Source organism: Arvicanthis niloticus, chromosome 5 (assembly GCF_011762505.2).
Source record: "Arvicanthis niloticus isolate mArvNil1 chromosome 5, mArvNil1.pat.X, whole genome shotgun sequence".
Taxonomy (NCBI): domain Eukaryota; kingdom Metazoa; phylum Chordata; class Mammalia; order Rodentia; family Muridae; genus Arvicanthis; species Arvicanthis niloticus.
In genome coordinates this window covers 45745010-45759797 of record NC_047662.1, presented here as the reverse complement: position 1 = coordinate 45759797, position 14788 = coordinate 45745010, and the positions used below count along the sequence as shown (strand labels likewise).

Genomic DNA, 14788 nt, shown 5'->3' with positions numbered 1-14788 from the left:
AGCGTTCTTTCCATTCCTCTCACCCCATCTCATCTCTTTCCACTGTAGAGATGATTTTCTTGTTCAGTGTGTGTGTGTGTGTGTGTGTGTGTGTGTGTGTAAAGACTTAGATGTATGTGGAGATGATTTCCAGCTCTTATTCCCCAAGTGCCATCCACCCTGTTTTATGAGACAAGGGTTTTCATGTGATTAATTAGATTAGACTGGCTGCCCAGTGAACACCAGCCCTTCACTCATCTCTGCCTACAACCTGTGCCCCCACACTCGGCTCTCTCTCCCGTAGGTGCTGGTAATCAAGCTCATACCCTCAGGCTTGCATGGCAAGCACTGTAGGCATCTCTCCATCCCTACTTTTAGGATGAGCATACATCATTTTGCCTTGTCTTCTCAAGCAGCCTCACAAACACACAAGAGCCTTTCCAGTTAGAAAATGGGCACAAGATAAATAGACACAATGGCTGTGGGTTCTGACCCAGCTTTCTACGTTCTGTGCTCCTGTCTTTCCCAGTTGTAGATTTCAAATCTCCTTCCTTTAAAGATGTCTTTGATCATTGTCGTTTCTTCCGTACCCATGCTTCTGCCTGTCCTGCTGGCTCCGTGGTCTTAGGGTAATCTTTAACTCCGAGAGTCTCATTTTTCCTCGTCTATAAAAAGGGGTTAGTATGCACAGCATGTTATGTGGTTGTGAGGGATAAAAGTCTGATGGTAGAGGGCTTAGATGTTGCTTCAAGCCCAGCCTGAGCCTTGCAGTGAGGTAGCCTTTAGAGGCTAGTATTACATACCTAGGCTCATACCTTATTCTTACAGTATAATGCCGTTAATATATGTATAGTAACCCACACTAGTTTTTATCCTCTTTGTCTCTTGGTAACGAGGGGGAAGACAACAAGCGCAGTGATAAAAACAAAACAACCCAGTAGTGAGCAGGTTTGTGCATCATCGGGCTCTCAGTGAGCAAGTGTGGAAACTATAAAGCTGCAGGTTTGCAGCCTGAATCGTCAGCTGTTGGCCCGAGTTACAGGATAGATTCTGTGTCCCAGCTCTCATACAAGGGTGACAGAAGGACTGTACAAGGGAGAGTTATCGCTACACTCACTGTCTCATTCTTTCTCTTTATACCTGAGAAACTGAATGGCCATTTATATATATATATTTTTTTTTTCTGCCCCTTTCCGCCTGACAAAATGCCTGAGCTATAGTGCCAGAGTGTCTGATTGACAAAAGTTGAGATTTCAGACACTGTGACTAAAATCTAAACCTGGATTGGCAAGACTATAAACTGCTATGCATGTGTGTTGGGTGGAGGAGATATTTGAAAACTCTGGGAGGGAAGTTTAAGCAGTTTCCCTTAGCAAATACATTTTTCAAACAAATATTTATTGGGCACCCAGGATGTGCTGGATACTATTCAGTTGTTTGTATCTCACAAGCACAAGAGAAGAATATGGCTGCCCTCAAGGGCCTTCTGGTCTACATGTTGGCAGGGTGGGGATTGTCAGACTGACTCCCTACCCAGGTGCTTACACTGTCCAAACATGAGGATTGCTTCAACTTTCTTCAGAGAAACATGAAAATGGTATTTGAAGAGATGCTTCTAGACCTGGATCCTTAGTCCCTTTCCACACAGAAATCTACAAGTCACTTCAGACCATTGTTTTAAGGTTTAGCTAAACTGAGAGGGTGTGGCCAAAGAGTACCACCTATTGCTTTTTAGAGTTTCTCAATATTACCATATACTTTATACAATAGATTTTTTTAATTCAAGTGTAAACAGGCCCATAATTAAGAACAAGCAAAAAATAGTAATGATTTTTTCCAACTTTACTATTATTTTTTTATTACTGTGTGTAGCTGTGCATGGTGTTTGTCATGCATGTGTATCAGCCAGTGACAGCATATGAAGATGTTGGTCAGACAACAACTTTCCCTTCACCTTTATGTGGCTTCTAGAAATGAAACTCAGGTGGTCAGGTGAGCCATCTCCAAAGCCCGCAGGGTAGTGAGATTTTGTTGGGAAAATGAATGTAAGGTGCCGCCAAAGGTATTAGTTAGTTTTAAATGCAGATTCTTGGGGGAATCTTCCAGATTCCAAATGTGGAAGTGGGGGCCTGGGAACTCACTACCAGACAGAAAGTGTCATGTGGCGCCATCATTTCAGAATTGCCAGAACATAGTTTTAGAGACTATGTACACAAGTCATAGGCTGAATATTATTTTGGCTTTTTAATTAGTTTACCTTGTAGCAATTATGACAGCAACAATGCTCATAAAAATCCACTTTAACAGCCCCCTATGTGTGTTTCCTCTATTCTGCTTGCTACCCAGCCAGTCAATTACACAAACTCAGCCTTCTCTCCCACACAGCTGCTATACAGAGTTATATGTCCATAGCAAGTCAACACCTGGATAATAACACAGTAAAAATCTAAGTAGAATCAGTTATCTCTGTGTTTGGGCCTTCAAAACCCCTCAAGATCTGTTCTTAAATCAGAAAACCTACCCCGGACAGTAGTACTCTTGCAAAGAACAGACAGCCTGATTCTGGACAGGCTGGGTGAAAACCCTTTGAAATGTTCTTATCGAGTCTGGGAGTCAGAGAGAGGTACCAAAGAAGGGAGACATTGCTAAGTGCTAATAATTCAGAAGATGATCTCTGTATTGACTCCAGGCTAGAACATTCAGCCCCTAATTGAACTCTCATCCCTATGAACCAAAAACTTCCCAGGCAGCTGAGACCGCTATTTCTGAGGCAGTGCAACTTCAGTACGGAAACTTTTTTCTCCTGATACTTGATGTGAAATGCATTACTGGAGCAAGGCCATAAATATTTACAGAAGGGTCACCATGTGCCAGGCAGGGGGCTAAGAACATCATAACCTGTTAAATCCCCTGAGGTTTGAGAAAAGGACCACACCCCTTTTAGATGGAAAACCTGATACTGAGGAGTTAACTAATTATCCCAAATGCACACAGTAGGTATTGTACTACAGGTTAATTATAATGCCTTCCTTCCACAAAAGGTCAACAGTGTACCTTTCCCTAGCATTGACAGTATGCTTTTACACACTGACCTTGCGTCCCTATGCTTCAGTTCCCTTTCTGAGTGTGTAATTGTCCTTGCCTCCAAGGTCAATGCAAAGACACTTTATAGAAACAAAACACATTTGGTATCATCTGTGTTCATACTTCTTCTTCCTGATTCCAGCCACTCTATAACTAAATGTTTGTGTTCTCTTATGATTAATAAGGCAGATCCCTAGCTCCCAGGGACATGACATTTAGAGGTGGCACCTTAGGTAGGTGAAGTTGGAAGGAAAGAGCCTCAGGATAGAATTAGTACCCACTGAAGAAAAGGGAGACCTAGAATGTTCTGGCACTTGTCCTCCTGCTCCCTTCTTCTCTTCTTTTTCTTCACCATACTCTGTACTCCATATGGCTCATAGGTACTCTAATGGCTCCACTAGAGAGAAAGAGACAGACAAGACCATGAATAGGTCTTGGAAACACAAGTATGATAGTGACCATCTGCAAGCCTAAAAAAGTACCAATCTCCCACATCTTCATTTGGGTCTTCCCAGCACTTGACTTGTGAGAAAAGAATTTCTGCTACTTAAACCTCAGAGTTTATGCTATTTTAATGAGCCATCCTGAGCTGCAAGATACCTCTGTATGGGTTATGAGTCCAGAACATAGAAATGAATAGTCACCTGGAATGTGCTGGCATTGAACTCCTTTGACTGGGGAATACTGTAGCTAGAAAAAAAAATTAAGAGGCATTCACAACTGTACAGACCACACTAGGAAAAAGAGGACTCAGCTTAGTGTAGGTTTGTGTGGGCATTCATCATAATCTGAGGCAATCTAGGAGCTACAGAGGCAATCGTCTTGGGTATGAAATATCACTTATCTGGCCATTAACAGTCTTTAGCAATCAGCCTGTAGTAGGAGGCCATGTCTGACTCCAGTAGACTCTGTAGGCTCCAGTAGACTCTTGTATTTATTATAGAAGCACTAATCACCTCCCTCCCTGGAACCTGACTCCTAGAGGTGTTTGTTTATATTGAAGTGTCTGCAGAGTAACTTTGACTATCTGACCTCAATATTTACAATGCCTCCTGCTCCAGAAAAGGAACCTCCAATAGCATCTGTGAGGCCTGTTCAAAACTGGGGAGTTGGTTTAGTACTTGAGAAATCAGCCTGATTTAAATTAAAAAAAAAAAAAAAAGAGTGGCCTCCAGTCTAGGAAGTGAGCAGGTTATGATGAGGTACAGTCATTCCTGCCTAACAGCATAAATAAAGCCAACATTAAGACAATTATAGGTGTGAATTTACCTTGTCACATTAACACTTTTATTCGTTGGAGACTAGATGAATCACAAGGTCGGGTGAAGTAGGGTATTATGGGAGGGGTGTTTACTGACTCCTTGGAGGCTTTCCCTCGGTGGAACACACTGACTGGCTGCTTTAGAATAAAGGGCACAAATTCACCCATTCAGCCATTCAGGAGTCCTGAAGTCCTGCGGGTCTATGCTGAGCCAGTTGCTGCACCAAGAACAGCTGAATCCTTGTTTCCATGGAGCTCAAGAAAGCTAAGAAAACAAAGTTAGGGAACTGCCATGGGTGCCAAACCAATGCTGGAAATGGATAAAGTGGAAAAGTACACATATCTATTAAGAACATGCTAGGCACCAGGAATTCAGTGGTCAGCTGACCCAACAGAGCCTTGTCCTTGATTGGAGTTCATGGCCAAATAAGGAGGAGAGCTGTTAAGCAGATTAGTGCAGATGAGATTAATCTACTGCAAAAGCGCATAGGAATTCTGAAGCCATGCTCTGGCTTCTTCATCTACTGGATAGCTCTCTGGAGCAGAGGACTTGGGACCTGGGCGTTAGAGGGAGAGGGTGAAAGGATGGAGAGATTGGAATGATTTCTAGACTCAAAGAACCTTAGGTACAGAATTGAGCACAGTGTATTAGCTATCTGCCAGTAATGAAACATCAAATTAATCAGCTGCTAAAGAAGAAAGGCTTCATTTGGCTTATGGTTGTAATGTTTCTCTCCATTGTTCTACCCTGTTGTTTTTGGGTCTATGGTGAGGTGATCCATCATTGTATTTCTGTAGAAACTTTTTCTTTACTTCAGGTAGCTACAAAGTAATAATTTGTTCAAGAGAATTCCCAACTGGAGTAAGTCTCTGCTACTGGAGCCTATAACCTATAGGTCTCGGCAACACCATCAACTGGGGACGGACCATCCTTCAACATGTGATCCTCTAGCAGCCAGGGGTAGGCTATTAGAGTTTGCATCTTAGTGGTTGATCTGGACGAAGGTTCCTAGATCAATAATTGGGGGTGGGGGTAGGGAGCCAGATGTAGGCCTAACTAGATTGATAAATTGAGCAAGGGTGCATTTTAAGGGGCAACTTATAAGAGGTGAAGTGTCAAGGAGATTAGCCTTAGTTAGTGAAGAGGTAGGGGTGAGAAGGGAGCCATGCTTTGAATAGAAGCCTCATAACAGGGCTCCATCTGAGTCTGTAATGTGTGTAAGAAGACAAGTCATGTCGATGGAAAAAGAAAATGGCAAGAGCTACAGACATGGGGGCTTCTGATGGACGTATAAGGTGTTGGAGCTAAGATGCAGAAAAGTGTGATACTGTAAAAGGAGAGTAGGCAAGTAGGAAAGAGGAGATGCATTTTTAAGCATCTGGAGTGTGCTGAGGTGGCTAATATAGGAAGTAATCCATTTGGGGCAAGGTGGGGCCTGGCTTAAGGGGGTTGTGTGTATGTGATGAGGCAAATGCCCACATGGCTGCTCCAGGGTTTTGTCAAGGGGAAGGTTTTTAAATTGTGAGTAAAAGGGAAAATATATCCAGGGATATCTGGAGGAGTCCAGAGCAGAGAGAAAAGAAAACAGACTAAACATGGCCAGGGATGTCTGTGAGAGAATGGAGAATAACAGCAAGAAAAGGAAGGAGGAAGGAGGAGAACTAAGGAAGGAGGGAGGAGAGAGAGAGAGAGAGAGAGAGAGAGAGAGAGAGAGAGAGAGAGAGAGATATTAGCAAAAACAGGTATCTGGGAGGAGGGAAAGAAAAGGGTCTAGCATGGGCTTTAACCTATATAACAGATACTTGTAAGTAGGGACTGAAGGAGCCTGAAGATCTGCATGGGCTTTGATGTGCAACAAGAGGTACCAAATGTCTCTTAATACCAGAAATAAGTCAATGACTCCCATTGGCAGACGGGAGCCTATTCCTGAAGAATGCTGGCTCTACTCTAACCACCAGAAATCCTCCTGTAGTTCAGCTTGAAGTCATTTCTAGATATATGGACTTCCTGAGACCTGATGGCATGGAGGCACAGCCACTGTCATTCCAGTGAGCCTTCAGGTGCTCTCCCATAATGTCCATGCAGTGCCCCTCCCCCCAACCCCACAGTGGATTAGAGACAGTAGCCTCTGGGCTTCCCACAACACTCTGCAAAAGTCAGCAGAGAAGTGTGCTGGAAATACACACGTCTTGTTAGCATTGTCAGTTTGCTGTGAGTCCCTGAGGACTTCTCAAGTTATTATTTCTCAGGCAGAACTGTCTGCAAGGAAACCGTGAGATGCAAATAGTCCCCTGGGTATGAAGATAACACGGGCACACAAGAGGGATATGAGACATCTATTTAGGTTTAGCTTTATACGAAAGGTTTAAGAGAAAGTACACAATGAAGTAAATGAGTGATTGCCAAGAGTACGTGTACCCCATTTATGAAGAAATAGTCCGGTTTTTGAGTTATAAGTTCAAAACTATTTTCCTTGTAGAAATGTATAAAATACCCTGGGGGCCCAAGTTTGATGGATTTAGGAACACCTGAGTTTATTTTTTTGGCACTAGTGTTTCTCTAGATATATTGATGTAGGCATCATAAACTCTTGATTTTCTCCTTCTCTCCCTAAAGTTTAAGGACACTGGTTTTCTGTGACTGTAAGTGAAATGCTCAACACTTACCATGTAGTTCAAGCTCTGGACAAGACCTCAGATGTTAATCATAAATGTCATTGTGGATAATTAGCTTCAAGGATGCTTGGGAAGGCCATCTTCTCTCCAAAAACACCCATCAGACACAGCAGTAATGAAGGCCCATAGGGGTGAAATCCAGGATGCTGTGTTATCGCTTTTGTGAAGGTGTGGTGATAGAGAGAGAGCATCCTGAATCCACAGCCTCCTACTTTCAGACAGGTATTGCTTTCCTTTCAGGGACTTTTGTTTCCAGGCAACAGTGTGATCCTATGTAAACCCAGAATCTTCCTCCTTTGGACTTCAAATCAAGGAGATACTGAAAACTCCTTTGTCACATGACTTGGAGAATTGGCTTAAGACCCCTTTCCCCTTCCATAGCACCTCTTACTAATGTTGCTGTTAATTACTCTTGCTCAGGAAACCAAAGCAGGTCCATCAGAGCAGAGCCCAAGGCTTTAAGCCTCTCAGTTGGCCCTTAGGCTGTGATCTTCTCAGGACAATGTTAGTTCGGTAGTGGGCCTGCCTCCCATGCACACTCTCCATCTCCCAGGCATGGGTGTCCAGGCAGCTACAGATGAACCCAAGTCATGTTTCCAACCTAATGGGATCTGTTATTAAAAGAATATTAATGACCTACAAGTATCTTTTTCTTCACACTTGGTACATGTTTAAAAAACTATCATCAACTTGCAATGGTCCAAATTGGAAAGTTGTCTTTTGAAGCCGCAGTTTGAGAATCACGAGATGTTGGAGTTTCTCTTTATGATTGTCCACTCACTGCTTGTTGTTGCTGATGACTTACAACTATTCAGCTCTGTCTTCTGGGTTCTGTACTGATGCATACTCTTCATGGGAGTCACTTAGATCTCATGATGCTTTGTCTTTATGGTGATCCTCCCTAAGACTAAAATAACAGAAAGGCTGAAAACAAATCTTAATTTTTGATCAATAGATTTGACAAAACCTATCCACTAGGATGCAACCACCATGAATAGAGTGGTGTCAACATACTGACCATTTGCTGTATCTCTACACATCTTAGAACACATAGCAAGCACTCATAAACATCTTGGAACACACAGTAGGCACTTATAAATATCTTAGAACACACAATAAGTACTCGATAAATAGCAACCATTCCTACTTTTTTGAAATTCAGTACCACTCAAGTTCTTGGAACACAGGTAGAACAAAGCCAGATTCTTAGCCCAAATATCAGAGAAATTACCCTAACCCAGTCGCTGGTGGTTATGGTTTTCCTCTCAATGCTCAATAGTGGAATCCTCTCTGTTCATGTTTCTCTTGGCATTATTGATTTTCAAGCTCATTCCAGAGTGGCCCATTAAGCAGAATTAGGCTTTTTGAGTCTCAAATACCAAACTCATCCATACACTCACGAGCCATCAAATAGTTTCACAGTCCTAAGAACCACGGGATTAGGTTTATCACAGCAATTTCTGAGTACCACTTGTTCTGTACTAGTTACATTCTTATTTCTGTGATTTAAAAAAAAAAAAAAAAACAAATCTCTGACCAAGGCAACTTAAGAGAGAAAAAGGTTGTTTTTGCTTACTGATGCAGGGGTATACAGTCCATCAAAGCAGAGAAGACACAGCCACGTGGAGGAAAGGCATGATGTTAGGAGGCAGAGTCTGGCTAGTCATACTGAGTCTACCTCAAAAAGCAGAGGGTAAACAAAAAAAGGGCTCAGCTAAACAGCCTCAGGACCAGCCACCAGTGACCCAGTTCCTCCAATAAGATACTACTTCCTAAAGTGTCCCCAGCCTTCACAAACAGAACCACCAGCTGAAGACCATGTGTTCAACTCTGAGAACTTCACAGAGACATTTAGTATTCAAACCACAACAGTGAATGACATCAGTAGGGATGGGACATCTTTTGAACTTAAAAGTATTCTAACATTATACAGAAGTGATATCCGTACATTCTGTGAGTGTCCTAACACCACTGACTTATACACACACACACACACACACACACACACACACACACACATTACATGGGTGGGTTCTGTCAAATGCAAATGCTGTATTTCTACAGCTGGTACTTGAAAGTAACGGAATCTGCTGCACTGCTGTGGTCTTCTGTGACTTCGTGCTTATTACGCAGAATAATTCAAAGAGCAGGCAAAAGACTAAAAGAGAGATTACATGATGTAAAACTCCTGGTGGAGTGAGGGACACAGTGAATGCTGGGTAATAGATGGAGAAGCATTTTAGGACTCAGCTTAAACAGTGACCTCTGCTTAGCCTGTCCATGGCTTCATGGCTTCACTGTTTGCTTTTAGTAGAAATGGACTGTGAGAAGCTACAGGGATGCCCCCCTCTTTTCATGTATCCTAGTGATATCACACACTTAGGGCTCTGATATCTGTTATTTATTTTTTAACTAATATAACTGAGACCTTGTTCAAGATGTGCTTATGAAGAATTACCCTTTTAATGGTGGAGCGTTTAATGAGAAACTGGATTTTCTACTGCATAAGTGCCCTTCATACAAATTAGCTTGGCCTTGGGTCCTGATCTAAATTAGGCTCCTTACTTTCTTTTAAATGGCCTAATATTTTCATATTAATCTCTGCCCTTTCCACCTGCCCTGACTCTGCCTCCTCATGTGATTCTCTCCTCAGCAGCAGGCTGTGCCTGACCCATGTTTCCTCAGGCTCTTTGTATCTGATGCTAGGGCAGGTTTTAGACATGACTAGTTTTCTGGAAACTATTTGTTCTATTTTCAAACTTCCTCTGTGTCCCAAATGGAAGTTTTTTTTTGGGGGGGGGGGTTGTTTGTTTTTTTTCTTCTTCTGCCAGTGTGTTTATATTTAGGAGCAATGGATTTGGGCCAGGTGAGTTCTGGTGCAAGGTAAAATTGGGGATACAAAGGGAAGTTACATAGATGAAAAGCAATTAATCATAGTTGCTAAAAGAGCAGGCTTGGAACAGAGTGTGTGCCGACCCAAATCCAGGCTTTGGCGTTGGGCAAACCTGTGCTGTTCCTGCTAAGTGAGTGTGTGTGGGCTTGATAGCCTCTCCGATCTTGCCTTCCAGTGTGGGTCTGTAGAAAGATATTGCCTTATCAAGGAGTCGTCTTGTGAGGCGTGTAACACGCTTCTAGTAAGTGCTTCCAGCTATCGCTCTTATCGTTGTACTCTGGGACAGTCTGAGTAGTGAAAGGAGTGTTATTCATAATGAGAACAGTTCTATGAGTTGGTTATATGAGATGGAGTAAGAGACCAAGATAGAGTCTGCTGTCACCAAACTTAGTGGAGCAGACAGGGGAAAGCTTGTGTCGTCAGAGGCCAAGTTGCTTAGATGCATATCCAAAGAAGGGATACAGTGTCTGCTATTCTCAGCACTACCCTCTGCCATTTCTCCTTGTAGAAGTCTGACATTTAATATTTATATTCCTTATAGTCTCTGTGTGTCTTTACATCATTTGCTTTAAGGACTAGTGTACCAAAGCTATAGCTAGACTAGGAGTCACAGAATTCAGTAAAACATGACTATTGGGAGTTGGGAACTACAGGTTAAGACTTGTCCCTGTAGCCATCCCTTCTCCCCAACATGGTATCTCCAAGTGTTGAGTTTATTGGTCAGATTATGGAGAGATAGCTACTATTTACAGAAAGATTACTGTGAATGTGAACATATGCTTCACTTGTGCTGTCTCCTTCAAATTACTGTTGGCATCTATAAGGTAGCTACTTTACCGTCCTCCCATAGATAGAATATGAAGTTTAGCTGATGCACTATGGCAACCTTTTTACATGCCTGCCGTAATGCACAGTGCATTCTTATTTTCAGTCGCAGACTAAAACAAACAATTTTTAAAAAACCCAGCACCTTGGGCTTCTGGGAGTATAGACTGTTTCTTCATTTGTTGGCAGCAAGTAATGGTGTTTGGCACAAAGGAGATAAACCTTACTGAATGGGTGACTAAAGGCAAGAAATAAAAGTCAGGGTTCATAAGTAGAAAGGTACTGTGCTATGGTTAGCTATTGTTTTGTTCTTCAGAACATCTTCAATCTCTTATTATAGAAGGAGGAGAATGGACTGACTTATCCCTGACATCCTCAGCTCGAGGTTCATGATGACCAGGGAAATTATGAGAGGGAAATAGGAGTTAGAGCCACTGATGAGTGTCAGAGGTCTGGGAGACCCCGGGTTGCTAGAACAGTAGGTCCAGTGTCCAGGTCTCTGACTCAGCAAATGTGGTCAGCGTTAAACTGCAATGTTTTCCTCTTATTTCTGACTCTATGAACAAGCTACTGGAGTTTATGTCCATCTTTTTTTTGGAATATGGAAATAGCTTGGCTTTTGAAGAAAGTTTATAATAAACATCTGTATGTCCCTTTCTTTTTTTGTTTTTGTTTTTGTTTGTTTGTTTGTTTGTTTTGTTTTTGTTTTGTTTTTGTTTTTCCGAGACAGGATTTCTCTGTGTAAGCCTGGCTGTCCTGGAACTCACTCTCCAGGCTGGCCTCAAACTCAAAAATCCACCTGCCTCTGCCTCCCAAGTGCTGGGATTAAAGGCGTGTGCCACCACTGCCCAGCAAGTATGTCCCTTTCTTAATGTGGGTGTTCTTGAACTCTTGATTGATGTATGTAGCAAAATATCATGTAATAATGAGGAAGAGAGCCTCTTGCAAGATACAGGCAATCAATACCAAATACTATAGCAGGCTATTTCCCTGCATATATGAGTTACCAGAAGCAATATCATAAAGCCATTTTTTAAAATAATTGTTCAGTGTCATTACTTGATGTAAAGAAATTATTCTGGACTTTTACTATGAGACAGTTCATGGAATTGGGTGTAAGGAGGGTCTTGGACCTTGGCCAAAGCGTCATTAAGAATTATAAATACTGGAAATTCGGTGCTGATGCTATCCCTAGCAAGACATTTGGCCTTGAACTCCTAATGATAACTGTTGGTTCAGTACCTATCATGTATCAAAAGCAAATTAGATATGTTACCCATGTTATCTGATGTTGTCTCTTGATTTGCTGGAGTGATTATCTTTAAGTTTTCCTTTTCTGTGCAAAAGGTTGGTGTTCAGAAGTAAATCATCTGAGTTTAAATGGGTAGAGGCAGAGTTTTGAGCTGGAGATGTTATTTTATTTCTTTTGATTTGAATTTGCTGGCATGTAGGTGTAGGCAGGAAGTAGATCCCCAAACGGTAAGTTCTGAAAGCCAACAGAGCCTTGGCGTGCTTCTTTCTGAATCTATTTTCCTTTGTTTTCAGGTCAGGATCGCAGCGAAGCCACTTTGATAAAGAGGTTTAAAGGTGAAGGCGTCCGGTACAAAGCCAAGCTGATTGGGATTGATGAAGTGTCCGCAGCTCGGGGAGACAAGTTATGTCAAGATTCCATGATGAAACTCAAGGTGCCGTGCAAGTGCTTCTTTATGAATAGCTTTGGTTTAGCATGGGCGAGGGAAAGAACCGCTCACCAGCTCCATGGCAGATAACCTCACTGCTTGAGTGATTCGGCTCCTGGATGAATCACCATATTTATTCACTGGGAAGCACTCCAGTGGCTGAGAAACACTGCCTGGACACTTATAAAGATTTAGCCAGGCCTTGTTTGTGCTGTTTGAGTGGACCATAGTTTCTTCTAGGTAAAGTTCTTTGTAAAACTCTTGCAAAAATAAACCTACAAAATGATCAAATTCTATAGTCCTTCACACATTTTGAATGTTTTGCTATTTTTGTTACTTTTTTAAAAATGTGTATGTTACTTGCCCTCTAGTGACCGATGTGAAGGTGCAAAGCAGATTGCATTCTTTCCTGTAATTGCTGTGATGCACTCAAATGTTTCATAACAAAGGAAGGCGGCCTCTCTTTCATATGCAGCTGGACTACAAAGATGGCTTTGCATGGAAAAACCAGAGGAATAACTTAGAAAAAAAAGCTTAAACAGACCCAACAAAGAGCATGCTCTTTTTTTCAATAAGCCTTAAAAACACACTTGAAAGAATCCCCGGACCCCCAGATCTTGGTTCTGCACATCCTCTTTATTTTTTGAAAATTGAGGTATAAAATATTAGAAAAGGAAATGATCTAACAAGAATCCTGCTTCATGAATTTAACATGCTTAAGACTTATTTTTCTCAGCGTAAAATTCCAATTATAAACTTCAGAAATATAAGGGAAAAACTTAAAATCATCCAAAATCACACAAAAATGAGAGTTGACATTTTTGTGTTTAATCTCAATTGTTTTACTTCTGTGATATAGCAATATACACTTTATAATAAAAATGGATATAGTTTATATAGTTTTGTAACCTGGTGTGTTTGAGCTCATATTCTCTCTCTCTCTCTCTCTCTCTCTCTCTCTCTCTCTCTCTCTCTCTCTTTCTCTAAAGGAAACTGTTAGGTCAGTGGAATAATTTTAACTATAGGAAAAGGGAAAACGGGCCACATTCTGGCAAAGTGCCTAAAAGTATTTTAAGTGACAGAAATTTGTTAATTACTGTCTGCACCACCTTTTTCTTATTTGCTTAGTAAGTCACAATTTTTATTTATTTATTTTTGTTGGTGCTATATGTGTTTCTTAAGACTTTACCATGTCTGTTGGATGTGGTCTCCCAGTCCCATGGCTGTTAAAGGCAGAATTGTTTAAACTACTCAGGTTTCCATGTTCTACATCCTTGTTTTCGCTATTTAAAATGCTATATGAACAAATTTTGTTTTAATCAATGCATACTTAACTTTCGGTATATTAGAAAGGGCATTGGTAACAATGTAATCATGACTTAACGCTCACCTTGGAAAGAGTTTAGTGATTTCTTTTTTCAGATAATGAATCCATGTTATGAGATTTCAGAGCAGCTCAATAATGAGCCCTCTTTCTCTTCTAAATTCCAACCTGAATGATGAATAGATGAGGCAGTCAGGCGCGAAGATTCCCACGGCCACTCCTCTATGACTGATGAATGCTGGCCTAGGGGAAATGACCAGGAAACAGGGCCCCAAGCAGATGCTTGAACAGCATAGGCTGTGGTGCTTGGCTTGTAGGAGAATCCTCTGGTCTCCTCACTGTTGCCTGACCCCCAAACCAAGCAGATCTCAGATTCTGATCATACACACATAAAATCAGAATGCAGCTCCTCAGCCAGGACAGGCTACCTACAGAGCCCCAGAGAGACTGAGCCTTCTGTGTCCCTCCATCAGAGAGCCACTCCTTAATCCTTCATGTGCATAGACTTGATTCTCCACCAGTTTATGGAGGAGAGAGGAGTTCTGCATCCCCTTTACTCAGTCTCTATGAGAAGCTGTTCATCGGGTACCAGCTGCTGAAAGCCTTATTGGCCGGCCCTATTTGTAGAAGCACCCATGTCTAAGTGGGTGTGAGGCAGCAGTTCCTTCTACTCACCCTTGGCATTAACACTAGGTCATGGTAGCTGAGCCAGGTCTAGCTATGACTGCCAGTGTGTGTGTGTGTGTGTGTGTGTGTGTGTGTGTGTGTGTGTGTGTTACCTGTAGTGAAACATTCCATCTGTCATCCCTTATAATCATGAGGTCCCAAGGCCCAGAAAGTCTGTCCTGCTATAACACTCTCCTGTCAAATGCAGTGAACACATTGAGGGGTTCTTGGTTTCCAGATGATTGTGTTTCATTATTTGCAACTTGCTGAGAAGAATGTTGACATTTCAGCTCCCAGTGGTTTTTCTGTAAGAAGCACAGAAACATAAATGATCGATTTTGCAGTTGGCCACCTGCCCAGGAAAGAGACAGAGAAGTACAAAATTCCTTTTAGCCTTGAAA

General features: G+C 41.9%; 1 protein-coding gene across 6 annotated transcripts in view; it reads left to right on the top strand.

Moving 5' to 3' along the window:
• The window catches only part of Dab1 (DAB adaptor protein 1), a 1102742-nt gene that overhangs the window by 940606 nt on the left and 147348 nt on the right, over positions 1-14788 (top strand). For all 6 annotated transcript variants that reach the window (XM_076934558.1, XM_076934561.1, XM_076934560.1 and 3 more), the window contains one exon: positions 12264-12403. In XM_076934558.1, the coding sequence (XP_076790673.1) occupies positions 12264-12403 (140 nt within the window). The remainder of the gene's footprint in view (positions 1-12263; positions 12404-14788) is intronic.